We start from the raw sequence: 17,344 nt of genomic DNA, 5'->3' as shown, positions 1-17,344 counted from the left end.
TCGAACAGCTAGTTTTCTCTTCTAATTTCCATGGGACAGACAATGCATCACTAAGAAGTGGCTGGAATTGGTCAGGATGTTAAACCGCGGGCTCCATCTAGCGTCAAATCATAGTTACTGCAAATATACTTTCTTTCTTTCTTTCTTTCTTTCTTTCTTTCTTTCTTTCTTTCTTTCTTTCTTTCTTTCTTTCTTTCTTTCTTTCTTTCTTTAGAGTACATGTGGAACAAGAGTTGATTTAATCTACAAATAAATAAATTGATAACTGTTTCAAAATGGGCCAAGTATCTATAACAATTAAACTACTACTAAACCAAGCAACTTCATGTGAAAAGAAAGAAGTTGGTTTCAGTAAAAATGTTTTATGAACATTTTATAAACAAAAAATATTTTTTCATTCTGTTTCGGAGTTATGCAACAGATTCAATAAGGGTTTCCTTCAGGGGTGTCCAAGAAACAAAACTGTGGCCATTTGCTAACACTGGAAAAACATCCATGATCTCCAGATCAAAAATAAAGAATGATTTAAAGTTGGCACTCCAACAGAGATGGGTGCTAAACATGCATTCATCAAAAGATCAAAAAATAAAATGAAATGGAAAAGTTATGTTCAATGCAAAATGTTTTTTGTTTTTTTTATATATTAACCTTTATGTTTTTCCCCGCTTAATATAAAGGTAAACAGAATGAGAAACATTTGTACAGAGGTGGATAGTAACTAGTTACATTTGCATGAGTTGACAAAAAAATTACTTTCGAGAATACTTTTACTTGACTATGATCTTTTCTACTTGAGTTTCCACTTGAGTAAAAGGTTTTTTAATTCCATCCACTGTGTGTAACTTCATCAAATAATAATCAAGCTTTGTTGTAAACGAAAGTTTTTTAGAAAAAGACAGAAAGTTCAAATCAATGTTATTTTCGATGTATGCAAGCTTATTGTATATCTGACAAACGGACCGTGAAATTTAGAGGTTAAGCTAATATAGAGTAAATAGTAAATAATGTCACTGGAGCTACATTGTGCTGCTTTAACATTACCATTTGTGGGGACTGGTTTCATAACTATTTGAAAAATAATTTTATTTGGAAAAGTGTTTCTTTTGCCTGAATTTAGTATTTTCAATGTTATTCGTTTGTTGTAACTATTTTATTACAGTCTTTAAAATACCAGAATTTGCACATATCTTTACAATGCAGATAAAATGTTGTTAGAAACTAAGTATACTTTGTAAACATCAGAATTTCTCCATTGTGAAACAATACAGGGTTTTCTATTCTATTCTAATTACTGTAAAATCTTACTTGAATAGAAATATGATGAATTGTTATTTTTCCTTCACTAATATTTTCTTGGGGTGGTTTTTTAAATGAAAACATTAAATACAAAATGAAAAAAAAAGTTAAGAATGAAGAAGAGCAAAAAGAAATATATGCCTGTAATATTTGTCACTATTAACTTAGATTTAAAACAGACATTTAAAAACAGACGCAAAAAGGAAAGGAAAATAAGGCAAAGCAAATATCCCATGTTCATTGTCTTCGTCTGTACCTGTTGTTTTCTTGGACCCAAATTTCTTGAACCCACCACTGTGTCAGAGTTTTAAATCCATATGAAAACAGAGAGAACAGCAGAAATATCCCAGAAATAAAACAGAAATGTTATGCTATTTGTCTGAGTTTTCCTTCTTTGGCCCGTCCATTCGTCTAGAGAGCTTGGTGCAAAACCACGAGAAGAACATCTGTCTTTTCCTGCTGGCAGCAGCCGTAAATTCTCAGCCGCACACAAAGTAGCTAAACCCTCCTTCAGGACAAACTTGGCAGTTCATCATTCCCACCTGAATAATTTACAAGGCTGTACACAGTTGGGCTTTGTTTTAATTTCCAAGAAAAATAATGGGGGATTGCTGGAAGTAGGCCAAAAAATTATCATTGATGTGATGGGTTTTATGTTTTTAAGGTTTTTAAACTCACTATCTTCCAAGCTGTGAAAATCAATGAGTGCAGTAAATTCTACACCCAAGGTAACTGGAGTATAAGACCCAGAGATGTGGCACCGTGAACACAGGTCATCTCACTTTTCAGAGATGATTCACTCAGATCATCCATTCAGATTGGATAAAAGTTTTCTATCTAAGGAAAACCAGCTGCTTGCCTCCGGTCACACACTGCAAAAAATGTAAATCTCAATAAGTCATTTTTTCTTAAAGTAAGTGCTTTTTCTCTTGAATTGAGGAGGTAAATGCCAATCAAACAAGACAATTTACATTTACAATAAGAAAAAAACAATTTCATTGTCTTATTTAAAGTGCATATTATCTAATTATCTTATTTTAAGAGTAAAAATGCTCATTCCATTGGCAAATTATCTAATTTACCTACTCAAATTACAGCTAAATACACTTAATTTCAGACATTTTTACTTATTTCTTGATTGTTTTTGTAGTGTGCCTTTGAAGGATTCACTCCTTCTGGATAAACACGCAGATCCACTTTCAATGACAATGCATGAAATGACAGAGGAGAGGAAAATCTCAATTTTAGCAGGAAGAATTTTAGCAGAAGATGCCCCAAAGTGAGCTAAGGGTTCAGGAAGAGACAGGTAGACATACATGAGGAACATAGAAGCAGTGATTTTAAAATGTTTTCTATGATAGAGAAGGTAAAGTAGTTCCACTTGTGGCTGGCTGAGGAGGAAACAGTTAGGCAATCGAGTTATGAGCCTTTTTCTTGTCAAAAAGTATGAAGGAGAGTTACAATGAAAGCTGAGCTTATATATGTATGTCTAGGAGAGATAAAGGACTAAGCACTGTAAAACAGACCCAGCTCTATCATTTATAAGTGATGCTGTAAGGCAGAAGCCCAGCTGGCTTAATTTAATGAAAATCATTTTAAAACTCATCCACAGAATCTCCTGAGTATAAAGTCGTTGGGAAGTCATATTTAAATTTCAAATCATTCTTGCCTAAATATATATATAAATGTATTCTTTATCAGACCATATTGTCCCAAGAATTAGAAAATTTCTATAAAAAAAAAAAATCCTTTCTTAAAAATCTGTGTATTTTTTCCTGTTATCTTATGCAGGCCAGTTAGTTCTACGTCAGCCTGAACACCTAAATTCGGCCAATCTTATATCAATGGTGTTCTGTCAATCAAATTTGTTCAGTCAAAGCATCTTGATTCATATGTCGCAGCTAATATACGCAACGGTTAAAATAAAAAAATCAGAATCCTTTCCTTTCCCACTGGGCTGCGTCCCAGTGTTCACGGGGATGGACGTCTGTGTCTTCGGCAGGCGTAGAGCTAACAGAACTGGCAGAGTTGCGAGGCAAGGGCTCAAACATGTACGGCTGGAAGCCTTCTACACCAAACCAAGCTTCTGCCGCCCTGGCGTCCTCTTCCACAACATCTTCGTCCCCGCTTTCCCCCTCTAAATAAAAAATGGATGATGGAGGAGACTCATCCACGACCTCCGACACTAAACTCTCCTCCTCTTGCATGTTTCCACTGTCCATAGCGTTCCTTGACAGCGTCGTTTCTAAGTCACCAATTTAGTGCTACTTGGTCCCAATGGAATTTCTCATTGGGAACCTACTAGCACTAAGTTGCTAACTGGTTAGCAGGATGCTTCAGAGACACCGGCCACAACCAAAAAGCTTTAGAACCTTCCGCCACAACAATCCCGCCCCCTTCATAATTGACCAATCACATTCACTTTATTCACTCGTGTAAAGTCGGGCACCACTCGCGAGAATTCGTAAATGCAACCGTTGGAACAGCCGCTTCCCTACGACTTTAATATAACTAAAAGAAATGTAATATTTATTTGAATATTTTCTGCTGGTTATGATACAAACTTCAACATGAACTAATTCTGCAGTAATAGTAACAGTGGGTTGAAGTCACATTGAGCGTTTCCAGCAGCGCTAACAGAGCTGAGAAATGGCTTTTTCAAAATGAAATGAAAAAAGAGTAAAATATCAGTTAGGATTTGGAGCATTTGTGTCAACTTAAGGAAGCAAAGGAGATAAAAGAAGGTTGCCACCTTTCTCCTGTAAATTAAATATTTGGTTTGATTAGCATTAGCCGACCAGGTTATTGGTTGGCAAAAAATAGAAAACCAGAGCAGGCAAACACGATGGTGCTACCTACTGGCCGGGAGGCATTTAACTTTTAGCTAATTGTCTTCTAGTGGCCTAGTTAAAGCCCACACCTAATCCCAATGGAGAATCTCTAGAAAGTTTAAAAGACTGAATTTAAGAATTAAATCTTTGAAATGCCAAAGTTCCGTCTTTAAAAAAAAAAAAAAATGTAAGAGAAACGGAGCATGGGGGAGATGAACTGAGGAGAACTTCTATAAAATCCAAAATCTACAACAATTCTTACAAATTAGTGTATTTGCATTTAATTTGAGCAGAGCAATGAGATAATATGCCAATGGAATTTGCATTTTTCACTTAAATCAAGATGTTGAGTTCTTTTATTCTTATTTTAAAAGTAGATAATTTTATTCAATTTCTGCACAAATTAAGAAAAAATAAATGGATTTCAAGAAGAATTGGCTAAGTTGTATTTCAGTTTTTTCAGTGTATTGGGACTTACTTTAATGACACCTGTAATTTTATAAAAAAAAACAAAAAAAACATTTGCATTTCATAGGAAGGATTTTCTCCTTCACCATATCTTTACTAAAATAAAAGTTTGAATTATCCTAAGCATGCTTTTTAATTAGAATAAGGAGAATATAATAAAAGTCACATTCACAAAAAAATAAGCTTTCTTCTGTTTTATTCTTTGTGTCTTCTCACAGTGCCAATATTTTCACCAACTGGGATCAAGGTATCTATAATGAAGCAGGAAAATAAACATTTCTCAGGAAAATTTCAAATTAAAAACAGTAAAATACAAAAGAAACAGGAAGTGGTTCTTCTAATATCTTGTGTACCTGCAGTAGAGTACTGTATATACAGTTTATAAACCCTTATATCTGTTTTTCCTAATAAGGGTGAAACACTGATAAAATATCTGGAGGTTGAAGTAGTTTCCACCGTCGATGTAAAACATGATAAATTCAAACATATTCCAAAGTTAACGGTACAAATATCAGAGGAACACTAGCAAAGAGGAACACCTAGTACTGAGCTTATAATGATGTCGAACTGAGGTGATACTCTGAGAGAAACCTCGATCTGTACCTTATGCAGATTGGATTTTTTTTGTTTCTTTATCCACATATTTAAATACACAACAGTCCGGTGGCCACAGCCAAACAGTCAGCGTCTCCTGTCCTCCCACTCAGTACAGCCCCATGTTGTCCCACTCCACCAGGTACTGCACCTTCCCATCTGGAGTCACGCGTCTGGCCAAGATCCTCACAGCCTCCCCTCCTCCCGCCCAGCTCCTGGACACAGTCCCGTCACCCCCTCCCGTACCCACGCCCGTTCCTGCTTCGCTTCCCGCGCCGCCGCTGGCCCCGCCGCCGACCGCGCTGCTCTGATAGGGAGGGACGTCGCGCAGGATGAGGGGCTCCAGCTGCTTCTGGTTGTGTTGGTGGCTGTGCTGGTGGAGGTGATGGAGATGGGGGTTCCCGTTGGAGCTGAAGGGGTATGTGAAGCACGTTGGTGGTAACCTGCAGATGTCCTCCATACTGCAATGGCAAACATGAGAGGATGTGAGAGATTCCAACAGGTCCAAACTACAGCCACCTTCTAAGTTATCTTTGTAATATCTAAATTTAGATTTTTCAAAACTAAGTAAGATTATTTTCCAATAGAATAAAATCATTCATGTTTAAAATAAGAAAAAAAACTCCATTATTTTAAATATGTCATGATCTGGCCTGATAGCTTTACCTTAATTGTTAATTCCACTCACCTGTCTAGTTCTGCCCGGTTGCTAATTTTAACTCATCTTTTTCACCTGCTTCTTGCGCTTTATATTCAGTTAAGCCCGAGTGATCAGGGTTTGTCTGTTTGGTAGTTTTAGTTTATTCCACGGTTCATGTCCTGGTTTCTGGCGGTGGATTGAGACATTTTTTGAGTTTTTTCTGTCCTCTGATTGTATCCTGGTCCTTCTCTGCAGAGCCCTCAGGGTTTTTGCTCAGAACGCGGAAAAGGTCAGTTTAATTCCTGTAAGCCTGGCTCCTCGGAGGAGACTAGTTTAAAGTTTCCTGCAGAATTTCTGGTACAACGTCTTGTCTCTGTTCTCTCAACCACTGAGCCTGCTTGTCTGCATCTGTGCGTCTGTGTTGGCAGGCTTCTGGATCCATCTGACTCTGGACTCTGAACCTGTTCTGTGGATTCCTGGAAGTCTGGATTCTTTCGTTCCTGTTTGGGTCGGAACTTCAGATCAGCTGTGGACTCTTGGATTCTTGGTCTGTTCCGGCCTACTCTGTTTTCCCCTGACCTGGATCGGCCTCCTGTATGTTCTCCGGGGTTGCAGCATCTGGGACACTCTGGGCAGCACAAGCCCATTGGCCGGATCTCACCTCTTTTGAAGAGCATGGACTGAACTTTCAAACAAGAGAGCTATTGGGCGGTGCCCCGCCCCCCCTTTCCCCACAGTCTTTGCAGTTCCACTGATCCACAGAAGCCAGTTTCTGTTCTGGTGTGTTTGGTTTTGTTTTAATAAACGTTTTGAACTTTCCTACTGACTGTCTCACCTTGAATACTGGGTCCATTTGTCCCGGTTTATGACAACGTAAAGCGGAAGATATTGAATCATCCTATTTTAAGGACAAAAATACCCATTGGCTGATTCTTTTATTAATCTGTTCCAATTGACACTTATTTTCAGATCCCGAAATACCTGAAAATAACTGCATTGTCAATTTATTCCAATTTATTGTTGTCAATTTGTCAATTTTTGTCAATTGTTAACTTATTCCATAGACCATCATTCAAACTGTTTCATGGCATCCAGCTTTGTTATTTCTCTGTGATTTTGAATTGAAAAACAACAGTCCTGTGTATTTAAGATCTGACACCAAAAAGTCTTAAAGATTTGAGGTAAAACCTGTCGTAGTGATGAAGTCCCCTGGAGAGAGCGTTATTCCCGTTGTAGGAGCTGTGGTACAGGGCATACATTCGCTTGGGAGGGGAGCTGTGGATGAAATAGACAGATGTATATTTTTAGCCTAAAAATATCCAGATAAATATAGATATGCTGGAAATTTAAAAGCTGCATTTGGGCTAAAAGACAAGAAAAACAATACTGATTATCAAGGCTTTTTTGTTTTATTAATATGTGATGATTCTGTAAAAAAACTACTTCTGTTGGCATGTCAGCTAAACATAATCCAGGTAAGAATGTGTCAGTTTCAGGTTTTCCGTTTCACAAAGAGAAACTCAACCTATGTCTGAGTCACTCGTTCTGATATAACCCCATAGAGGCGACCAAAACCCCTCGCCTGTTCAGCCAGGCCAACAATTCTCTCTAACGTCCAAAACTTCCGCCCTAAGCCCTACATAAAGAACTATGTAGGGCTAAGTGGTTACGACATTTTAGTATCCGAATGTCTAGTGGATGAAAAAGTCGTGGTCTCGAAATTTCCCATAATGCACCTTGAAAAGTAGTGTGCAACCATGGCCACTAGACAAGCAGATATATCCCAGAATACTTTGCAAGAGCTCTCCTTGCAAAAGCATCATGGGATTTGTTTTGGGGGCAAGAGAACAAAGATGGCGCAGACACCGTGCGGGAAGCCAGAGTCACATGACCAACTGGAAGATTTAGAAAACCTTTATTGTCATTTGGTATACACAGAGTGTATACAAAAGGAAAATTCGTTTAGTACAGCTTTCAGACAGTAAATAAACATTTTCATTCCATAAAGTGCAGCAGTGATCAAATGTAAACTGTGTTGGAGAAAAAACATGTTGCAAAATGTTTTGATCTGTTCGAACCGGTCAGTTAATTGAGTTCACTATATAGTCCCTGCTTTATATAGGGATTGAGGGGTTCGGGCATTACCAGCCATTACCTTGTATTGATCTCTTCATCATACTTCCTGGAGTTAAAAAGGTTGGGTCCTCCCATGTAGCCATGGCAACAAGGCAGGAGTTCCACTGGGTTGGTAACGACTGGAGGTGGACATGCCTGCAAAAACAGAGGGGTTGGGAACAGATCTGTGTATCTCCAGCAATGACACAACAGTGACCTTCGCAACCCCCACCTGCTTACAGGAACAGAAGACCTCGCATGTTCAGCCAGGCCAACAATTCCCTTTAACGACCCCCCTTTCAGAGGCAGGTATGGGGCATTGCAGGCTAACAAAGAAGCCAAAAAATTCCCATTCCAAAGGGGTGGACCCGTTTGTCAGTTTCAATTTGCATGTTTTCTAAGCCAACTGTTAGGTTTATGCTTTATACATCATGTGCATCGTTACTTTGCTAGCCGGATTAGAGAGAGTAGATAACCTTCCTTCACATTGTGGATGTCACTGTGTGTACGGAGGTCATCTAATCAGGACAGCCTTCGTGTCTTTACAAATACACAGGATATTGGATGGCGTGTCAGTTTCTGAAACGGACAACTAAGCATCCACCTGGTGCAACACATAGACTCATGAGCTATAAGAAGCAGAAGATGACCTTGTTCGGGGCTCAATCTTTGCCGGACGCTCGCGGACGTGATTTTTGAGCCCACAGCTGTACAAGCTCCAAGCATTTTCTCTGTCCTGTAACAACCTGATCTGGAATAAACTCTGTTACTTTTTTACTCCTGTTTTATAGTCCTTTTTTATATGATTTTACCCAGTTTGAATTAAGAGTAGTAAATAACTTGCTCCCAGGAAAAGAACCGGGAGGAAGCCCCAGAGGCGCAACGGCTTTTTTAGGGGACATCATTTCCTCATTTAACACAACACAAGGCTTTGTTGGGCGACTGCATAAAGCCTCGAACTCAACGCTATTTCTGACATTTTGAATTGAAAAAGCTTCCTGGACAGGAAGCGAAACGTCTTCAAACTTTTTTGGAATCACAGTGACCTTTTATCTTTAAGCCAGTTTTGGATCCAGAAAATTCAGTCAATAAAAATTATCTACTTTTTATTTTTATTTTAACTAAGTGTATTTAAACTTGATGTGTTTCTGCTTTCTTATAAAGATTTCTTATCCTAAATCAGTCAACAGGAAGAATGTTGTTCCTGCATCACGTGTCTAAACCTTATTTACAAAAATATCATAATGATCTTGAAAGGAGTGCTTCACAGAGAAACGCATTACAGCCTCCTCAATGATATTCAGTGATATCAGTAAAACAGAAGTAAAGTGAATAACCGTAAGCAGTGTTTTATGGTGCTATTAAACAAAACATTAAAACACAATGACTAAAATAAAAGCGCTTAGCCGTACTCTGCTTGAATGGCAACCAGATGATGATGTTTATTAGAAAGTTTATTGGGGAGAAGAAAAGAGCCGCCAGGAGAGCTCATAAGGTCGGCAATGTTAAAGTTTTATAATATGGTTAATTGAAAAGTTCACAATTTAGAAAAATAGAAATATATTACAATTACAAATAATAATAAAATGTATTAAAAGAGAAAAGGGAAGGGTTTCTATGGATTATAGAGTTAAGAATTGTCACAAAAGTCATTCGGCTGCACAAATGTTTCACCGCTAGAGGGCGCAGGAGCCTCATGTTATAGCAAGGTTGTTGTTTTCTTGTAATTTATATGGCGAAGAAGAAAAGCTGAGTCAGTAAATGAAGCAATATAATTATTTTTTTTTTTTTTAAGATGCAGCGGTTGAGAAGTGAAGCCATGTTGCATCAATCTGAATTTTCTGTCATTTCTGTAAGATGGATGTTTCGGCTAAATCCACAACAGGCTACCATGACCTCATTAACCTATTATTCATTCATTCCTGCTTGCTTAAATTCTCTGATCGGTTTCAAAGCTTACATTTAATTTATAAAGCTAAACAGCCACCAGATTGCATTAAAAAAAAATGTTGTTAAGAAAGAGAGGAAGAATCCAAATTTTAAAATGTTATGTGCTTAAACAAACATGAAAAGAGCATGTATTTCATTTAAAAGTTATCATGTATGGAACCAAGTGTGGAAATAAAACAATGTCCAACATGAAACTGTTTAGGAAAAGTTTCAAACTGGTTTTCTTAAAAAATATGAGATGGAAGAATGGCGATCAAACTAATGGGTATGGTGGATGGTGTTTACATATATTTCCCATGGTTGTGATCATGTGGATTAATAGATAATAATGGTATGATTCATCGTGTTTATGCATGTAAATGTGTACATCAGGGTTCTCGCCAGCGTATTCAAGCGTATCAGGTCGCTACACTCAGATTTCTCCCCACTATGCTGAATTTCAGGACACTATGCTCATTTTTATGAGCTTATCCACCATTTAACTAACATCTGCACCCTCTCCCCCAGGACTCTGACCAGTGCATTTCAGCACAAACACTGGCAACACTGAAATTTGTCAAAATTACACTGAAATTAAGCCGATAACGAAAATAAACTGTGTCTATTTGCACATTTACCCAAGAAAGGTACATTGAAAAGATCAGACTCTGATCAATTCACCCTGAGCGCCTGCAGGCAGGTGAACGCATGAGCCGTTGCTCCACCAGCAGACAGTCAGATTTGAAAGCAGGAGTAAAGTGACCAAGTTTATATATATATATATATATATATATATATATATATATATATATATATATATATATATATATATATATATATATATATATATATATATATATATATATATATATAAAAGGTGACTGGATCATTTATTATCTAAATGATCAGTCACCTTTTATATATATATATGACCAGTCACCTTTTATATATATATATATATATATATATATATATATATATATATATATATATATATATAAAAGGTGACTGGATCATTTATTATCTGTGTCAGCAGCCTGAATGCTTTGGCTCGAACATCTACAGAGCCACAAAATAACGCAAAATACAAAAATAACGCAAACGCTTAGGAATGCATGGAATAAACTTGGCTCCATTATTGTTGCAAGTGAAGAACATATTTAATAAAAAGAAATTATAAAAAAAAATGCAATCCAGATATTGAACTTTGAAAAACTTTGAACTTTGAAAAGCTTTTCTGTTAGATTTTATTTTTTTTAAATAACTTTTCTTAGTTTTGTTTGTTTTTGTATTATTTTCTTATTGTTGTTTCAAACTTTATTATTTTATATTTACAAATTTCCTTTTTTAAATTTTTCCTTTACAGGTTTAGTTTAACAAATTGCTTTCATATCAAATTGTTGTTTTATGGATTGCATTGCGGGATTGTGTGATCTATTAAAAAGCAGTTTGAAAAGAATGCAATTTGTGAAACAAGAAATTCGAAAATATCTGTCTTTCACTGTCACTCTCAAACTGCCTGTAGCACATTAGTCATCTAAACAAAGGTTGAGAGGACAAAGTTGCACGCCCTATCCAATGCAAAGTTAAATCAAAGCTATAGTGAAAACATTTGGAGGTAAAACCCAGCAGGACCACATTCTTTAACATACATTCAGAGTTGCAATGAATAACTGAGTTGGAGTTATTTTGAATAGATCAATCAGCCTAAAATCTCTGAATCTGCAGAGCTGGTAGAAAGATTTGCAGCTGTAATTACTCTGAAAGCTGCTGAAAGTATTACCTCATGCATTCAACATTGTTAAATATGTATAAAACAAAAAGAAAAACCATGAAAGATTTTCCTTCCAGTGAAAATAATCCGTTTTTTGTTGCTCTGTTACATAAATACCTGGTAAAAAACATAAAAATGTGTGCTTGGAAAATGAGAAAAATGTGAAAGCCTTAAAAGGCTATGAATACTTTGCAATTCTATTTCAGTCCACTGTGTAAATATGAAAATTATGTGAATAAAAATGAAAATAGAATCACTAAAACATTTTTTTATGCATAATCTGGGGGAAAGAAATGTGTTTTCCCTTCAAATCTTCTCTCATATCGTTGGTTAGCAAGCAGCTCTCTGTCTATCAACGACCCGTAACAAGTGCAAACTTTAGGATCATCTGATAGAGCCATCAGTCACTGGGAACATCATCCCGGAGGCCGATTCCTCATCACTGGACTGTGACGTATAGCACCACACTGAGCCCATTATCATTCTGTAGCATGACTATAATGATGGAGGACTATTACTCAGAGGCTTCAGCAAACGTCTGTGCCTTTAAACGCTGCTCCTCTGTCAGAGTTGCGCTGTCAAGGTGCCAGCGCCACCTGGCCAAACTGTAATTGACTGCAAAGTGCGCTTGGAAGTGATCCCAGGCCATCAGCATTCCTACCCATCTCGCTTTCCTCACTACAAGAAGAAGCAGCTCCTCAAAGCCAGGCGGAGATTAACATCAGTCAGAGGAGAACAATGAGACCTGGATATGCCAGAGGAAGAAAAAAAGAGAGAGAGAGAGGGAGCTCTGCAGAGCGCATTGTTCCAGGATTACAGTATATGCACATACTCAGATCATAGTGATGAGTAGGAGGGAAAAAGCACAAGGAGCATTCTCGGTTAAGAACGCCGAGTATTAATAGCAACCGCAACATGTGATGGTACTTGTTCCAGAGTGATCCGCTGGGAATTGGCTTTGATGATAATGATAAATGCGACGCTGAACTGCAGGTGTTGATGAAATACAAGAGCAGGTTTTGGCAAGATTAGATTTTAATTAAACATTTTAGCGAAGCACCGCCACAACTCTCAGAGCTATTATTAATCTATCTGTGTACCGTCAGACATTAGCATCCTGCAGAACAGAGAACTGCTACAGAAGCACTGAACTGAGAGAAGGGAGTAAAAAAAACGGAACTCCACGGCGAAATGAACCTTTATGGCGCCGTCTTACTGACAGCTGATTGGATTTGGAGGGAACTGTTTACCTGAGTGCAGTTAAAAATGGAGAACATATCAATGACCCCCCCCCACTCCTCCTGAGACAGAGGCGCTGACCTGTGTCTCCATGATGCGACGCTTTGATTTACGGGACTCCGAACCCCCAACTCTCCTCTGGCAGGGCAGTGACAACGGGCTGAGGAAAAGAAAACATAAATTAGTATAGAAGGATAAACAGGAATATAATTTATTCATGCAGGGCTTCAGACAGGTCCATGGAAGAAAAGAAGGTAATATGGGTATTCTCATTTCTACTGTGTTTGACCTATTTTCCATTTTGTGATGCTACAAAACAAGGTGTTTATTTTATTGAGGTTTTTATTAGGGATGCATGATATTGGGATTTTGGCCGATATCCGATATGCCGATATTTTAAGACTCATGTAGCCGATAACCGATATCGATACTGATGTTAGAGCTGGACAAAAATAAGTAGTCATTGAAAATAAAACTTTTGTTATCCATTTTTGACACTTTGAAAAACAATATACTCTTGTTACATAACTATATACAGGCTCTGTTATGGTGTTATGCTTTGGTTTGTTTTTCTGTTTTTTTTTTATATTCCATATTGCCTTGGAATGTATTGTTTACTGAGTTAACTAAAATAAATTAACAAAGATTGAAAAAAATAATAATATACTCAAGTATATTTTCATATGCTGATATCAAATTGATTTTTAAAAACGCGGTATTGATCTATTTTACTTTCAAAATCTCGTGAAATTTCATCGTTCTGTTACAAACTCTATATTTTGCAAATTCTTGTGAGATTTTGTTAGTAAAATAGATCGATACCGCGTCAATATATCAACATATAAGAATATGGCAAAATTTCGTGAATTTTCGGGGGATTTCGTAGCATAACGATGACATATAGCAATATTTCATTAGTAAAAGAGATTGATATGGTGTTTTTAAATGGCAATATATCAGCATATGAAGATATTGTGATATTTTTGTGATATTTTAATGTATCAATATTTTTTCCCTCATCCTTAGAAGTTTTTAAGTCTGTAAAAAAGAAGTTTTTGAGGAAGAAGAAATAGTATTTTATTTTTTATTTTTTTTAGACTTTAGAAACTCAGAAGCTGATCAAATATCGGGTTAAATATCGGTGGGGTGGCCGATTTCCGATATTCAGTTTTAAGGCCGATACCGATAGGGGGCCGATTATATCGCGCATCCCTAGTTTTTATTTGATAGACCAACAAAAGTCATATGAAGCTTCTCTTCATTGGCTTCCTGTTAAATCCATTATAGAATTTAAAATCCTCCTTCTGAAATATAAAACCCTAAATAACCAAGCTCAGTCTTATATCAGAGATGTGATTGTTCCCTATGTTTCTAACACAGCACTTCGTTTTCAATCTGCAGGTCTGCAGATAGCGGTAACTAAAAGTAGAACGCGAGGCAGATCTCTTAGTTATCAGTTATCCAGGCCATGATTCATGTCATGATCTTGGCGCTGATGACTGGTTTGGTCACTTATTTCATTCACCTGCCTACCTCTGCCCAGTTCTCATTCCCTTTTACCTGATCCGCCTGCTTCAGCCTCTATTTAAACAGCCTTCAACCAGTCATCAGTACCTTTGGTGAGAGTTTCTCTAGCGAACCTGAGCGTTTTCTAATTGCCTGATCCTCAGCCGGTGCGCCTCTGGAACCCTGAGCCTGCCTGTCCCTGTTCTGATCTGTTTGTCTGACCTGTCCTTGGACTCCTGCTGGATTTCTTCCTGTGTACCACACCTGGAACTGATTCCTGACACCATCCTCGATGTCCCTTTAGAACCTCTTCAGACCTCTGATTTTCTGGCTCTGACTCCGGAGCACGTCCTCTAGACTGGGTTTAGCTTTGCCTTCTGGATTAACCTGCCTTCCTTTGTCTGCTAGGTTCTGATCTCCTGCCTGTTCTCTAAGCTCCGGGACATCAGCCTCTCCATGCGGCGCCCGTTGTGCTGCATTGGCGGCTGACCGGCTGGAACCAACCTCACCGTAAAAAATAGTTTTTCATCTGACCTTTTCCGGTGGGTGATGCTGATAGGAGGATCAGTGACGAGAGGCGACGAATCAGACGTCAGTGGAGGCGGAGCTCGTACCTGCAACCCAAACAGACACTTCTTCTTCTTGATCTCCTTTCCAGAAACGAACCTAGGTGACGACAGAGGAACATTACTTTGATTTCTGTTCTTTTACCCGTGTTTTCACCATCCCTATTTGCGAATAATGAATTCATGGTACACTTTAGCAGTAAACCTCCTGCGTAATTTTTCTTTTCTTTTTTTTTCACATTTCGTCATGTTCCAACCACAAACAGTAAAGGTCATAATTTTATGAACAACATCAACACAGAGTACTACATTATTGTGAAGTGAGGGAAACTGTACATAAAAAAAAAAAGATAAAACAGAAAGAAAAAAAAATCTGGGTCAATGTTTATTTTGGGTGATTTGATTTAGAAACAGGTATTAGTAAACAAAGAAACAAGCAGCCTTTTTAATTTTGTAATCCAAATATAAAAATTGAAATACAAAGCAGATGAGCTAAATTTATAACATTTATACATATAACTGAACAAATGATGTGATTTTAAAACAAGAGCAAGGTATTTTTTCCAAATCACTTATAATAACAATATATAATAATAATAATAATTGAACTTTATTGATCTTACATCCGAGAAATTTACCTCTGCGTTTAACCCATCCCCTTGGGGAGCAGAGGGCTGCCATTGTGCGGCACCCAGGGAGCAGTGTGGGGTTAAAAGTCTTGCTCAGAGACCCAGACGCAGTCTTTAGGAGTGGAGCTCGAACTCAGAACCTCAGGATTCCAAACTTTATGCCCTAACCACTAGGGCACCACTTCCTATTTACAAGAGGGCCAAATATGCAGTGTATTCTCATTATCAGTTCGTATGAAATCGTACGAAAAGTTATGCACAGTAATTTCATACGTTTTTGACTTTTTTTCGTCGTATTTCGTCGTATTTTTACGTCTTGCCTCGAGACAAGATATCCTTGCGCATCTTATGCACCATTCAATGATGCTACGTTCACACCGGACGCAGCTGGCGCGACAGAAGCAGCGAGTTTACATGCAAAGTCAATGGTTGACGCGCGTCAAGGCGCAGCAAAAGATCCCGCGGCGCGTTTTGAGCAGCAGGCGCAGCGCGTCTGAGCAGCTGAAGCAGCGCGTCGGGCGCGTTTAAGCATCTAACGCACGTGACGCGCCGCAAACGCGCTTCTGCTCGAGATGGAAAAATTGAATTTTTGCTGCTCGACGCGCCGCGTCAACCAATCAGAGAAGCTGATCTGGGAACTGGCAGGGAGAGAGACACAGCGCTGATGATCACAGCGCTATGATCACTCCTCTTAAACAGTTTATTGACGCCTAAATTAACTTAAAATGCAGAAATCTGCCGGCAGAATATGTTGGCTTTTATTATCCTGCTGCCTGCAGATCGGATTATTTAGATGAAAACCACCTACCAGCTGCCGCGGTGAACCAAGAGGAGGCGACCCGGCCAGAGGCTGCTGATGAAGGGATTCCTACTGACAGCGCACCGCTGGTATGTGGGGGTCTGAGCGGCTCCGACAGAAAAAATATTGTAAGGCAGGATGATAATCTGAATGAACTGACTGCACTGATTATGTTTTCAGGTGTATTTTCTCACTTAAAAACATAGTAAAACTACTTTATTCCCACTGATCACAGCAAATATAGCTGCAAGGCAGAGAAAGGATAATGAAGCTCCGCCCAACGCGCGTCAGACACACTTTTGCACCGCGCAGCCAGAACTAACTGGTACACCAGCAAAAATTAAGCAGCAGACGTGATTTTGCTGCTTTTGCTGCGTCCGGTGTGAACGTAGCATAACATAGAATTTAACATACAATTACCCCTAACCCTGACCCTAACCCTAAGATACAAAACAGCAAGCAACCTAGTTTGAGACATGAAGAAGTAATTATTGCACTGTTTTTCCCAGTTTTACGTCCGTCCGCAGATCTGCTTTTTTCGTCTGTCTGGCTGCGCATGCGCACTGATCTGTTTTTTCGAGGAAAAACGTCAAAAACGTACGAAATACTGTGCATAACTTTTCGTACGATTTCATACGAACTGATAATGAGAATATGTTGAAATATGATGGGGAGCAGAAATCACAAACTCAAAGATTCTGCATTAAACGTAATATTTTTCAATGTGATGGATCAGGAAGAAGCCAGCTGTTGGTGGTGTTAGGTTTATTCAGTGATGATTATAAAATTAATGTATGTACATGTAAACATTGAAGCAAGGAGATGCTTCACTTTGTGTTTTGATTCAGTCAAGAGGAGAGCATCCTGTCTTATGACCTGATCAACTGTCCTGTCAGAACAATACTCTCTTTTGTAACCATGTGTTATGTTCTGTTAATAAATAAGGTATTGAAGCCAA

General features: G+C 38.2%; 1 protein-coding gene across 1 annotated transcript in view; it reads right to left on the bottom strand.

Annotated features, from left to right (window-relative positions):
* Positions 1 to 4,774: 4,774 nt before the first annotated feature.
* The window catches only part of phf1 (PHD finger protein 1), a 46,627-nt gene continuing 34,057 nt past the window's right edge, over positions 4,775 to 17,344 (bottom strand). The window contains exons 11-15 of the mRNA XM_038272425.1: positions 14,927 to 15,058; positions 12,968 to 13,046; positions 7,985 to 8,100; positions 7,018 to 7,104; positions 4,775 to 5,650 (exon numbers count right to left, since the gene is read on the bottom strand). Of these exons, the coding sequence (XP_038128353.1) occupies positions 5,299 to 5,650; positions 7,018 to 7,104; positions 7,985 to 8,100; positions 12,968 to 13,046; positions 14,927 to 15,058 (766 nt within the window). The 3' untranslated portion in view covers positions 4,775 to 5,298. The remainder of the gene's footprint in view (positions 5,651 to 7,017; positions 7,105 to 7,984; positions 8,101 to 12,967; positions 13,047 to 14,926; positions 15,059 to 17,344) is intronic.

This window comes from Cyprinodon tularosa, unplaced genomic scaffold, assembly GCF_016077235.1.
Source record: "Cyprinodon tularosa strain WSP-4 unplaced genomic scaffold, ASM1607723v1 ctg83, whole genome shotgun sequence".
Lineage (NCBI taxonomy): Eukaryota > Metazoa > Chordata > Actinopteri > Cyprinodontiformes > Cyprinodontidae > Cyprinodon > Cyprinodon tularosa.
The sequence above is the reverse complement of the archived record's forward strand: the minus strand, read 5'-3'. Positions and strand labels throughout refer to the sequence as shown.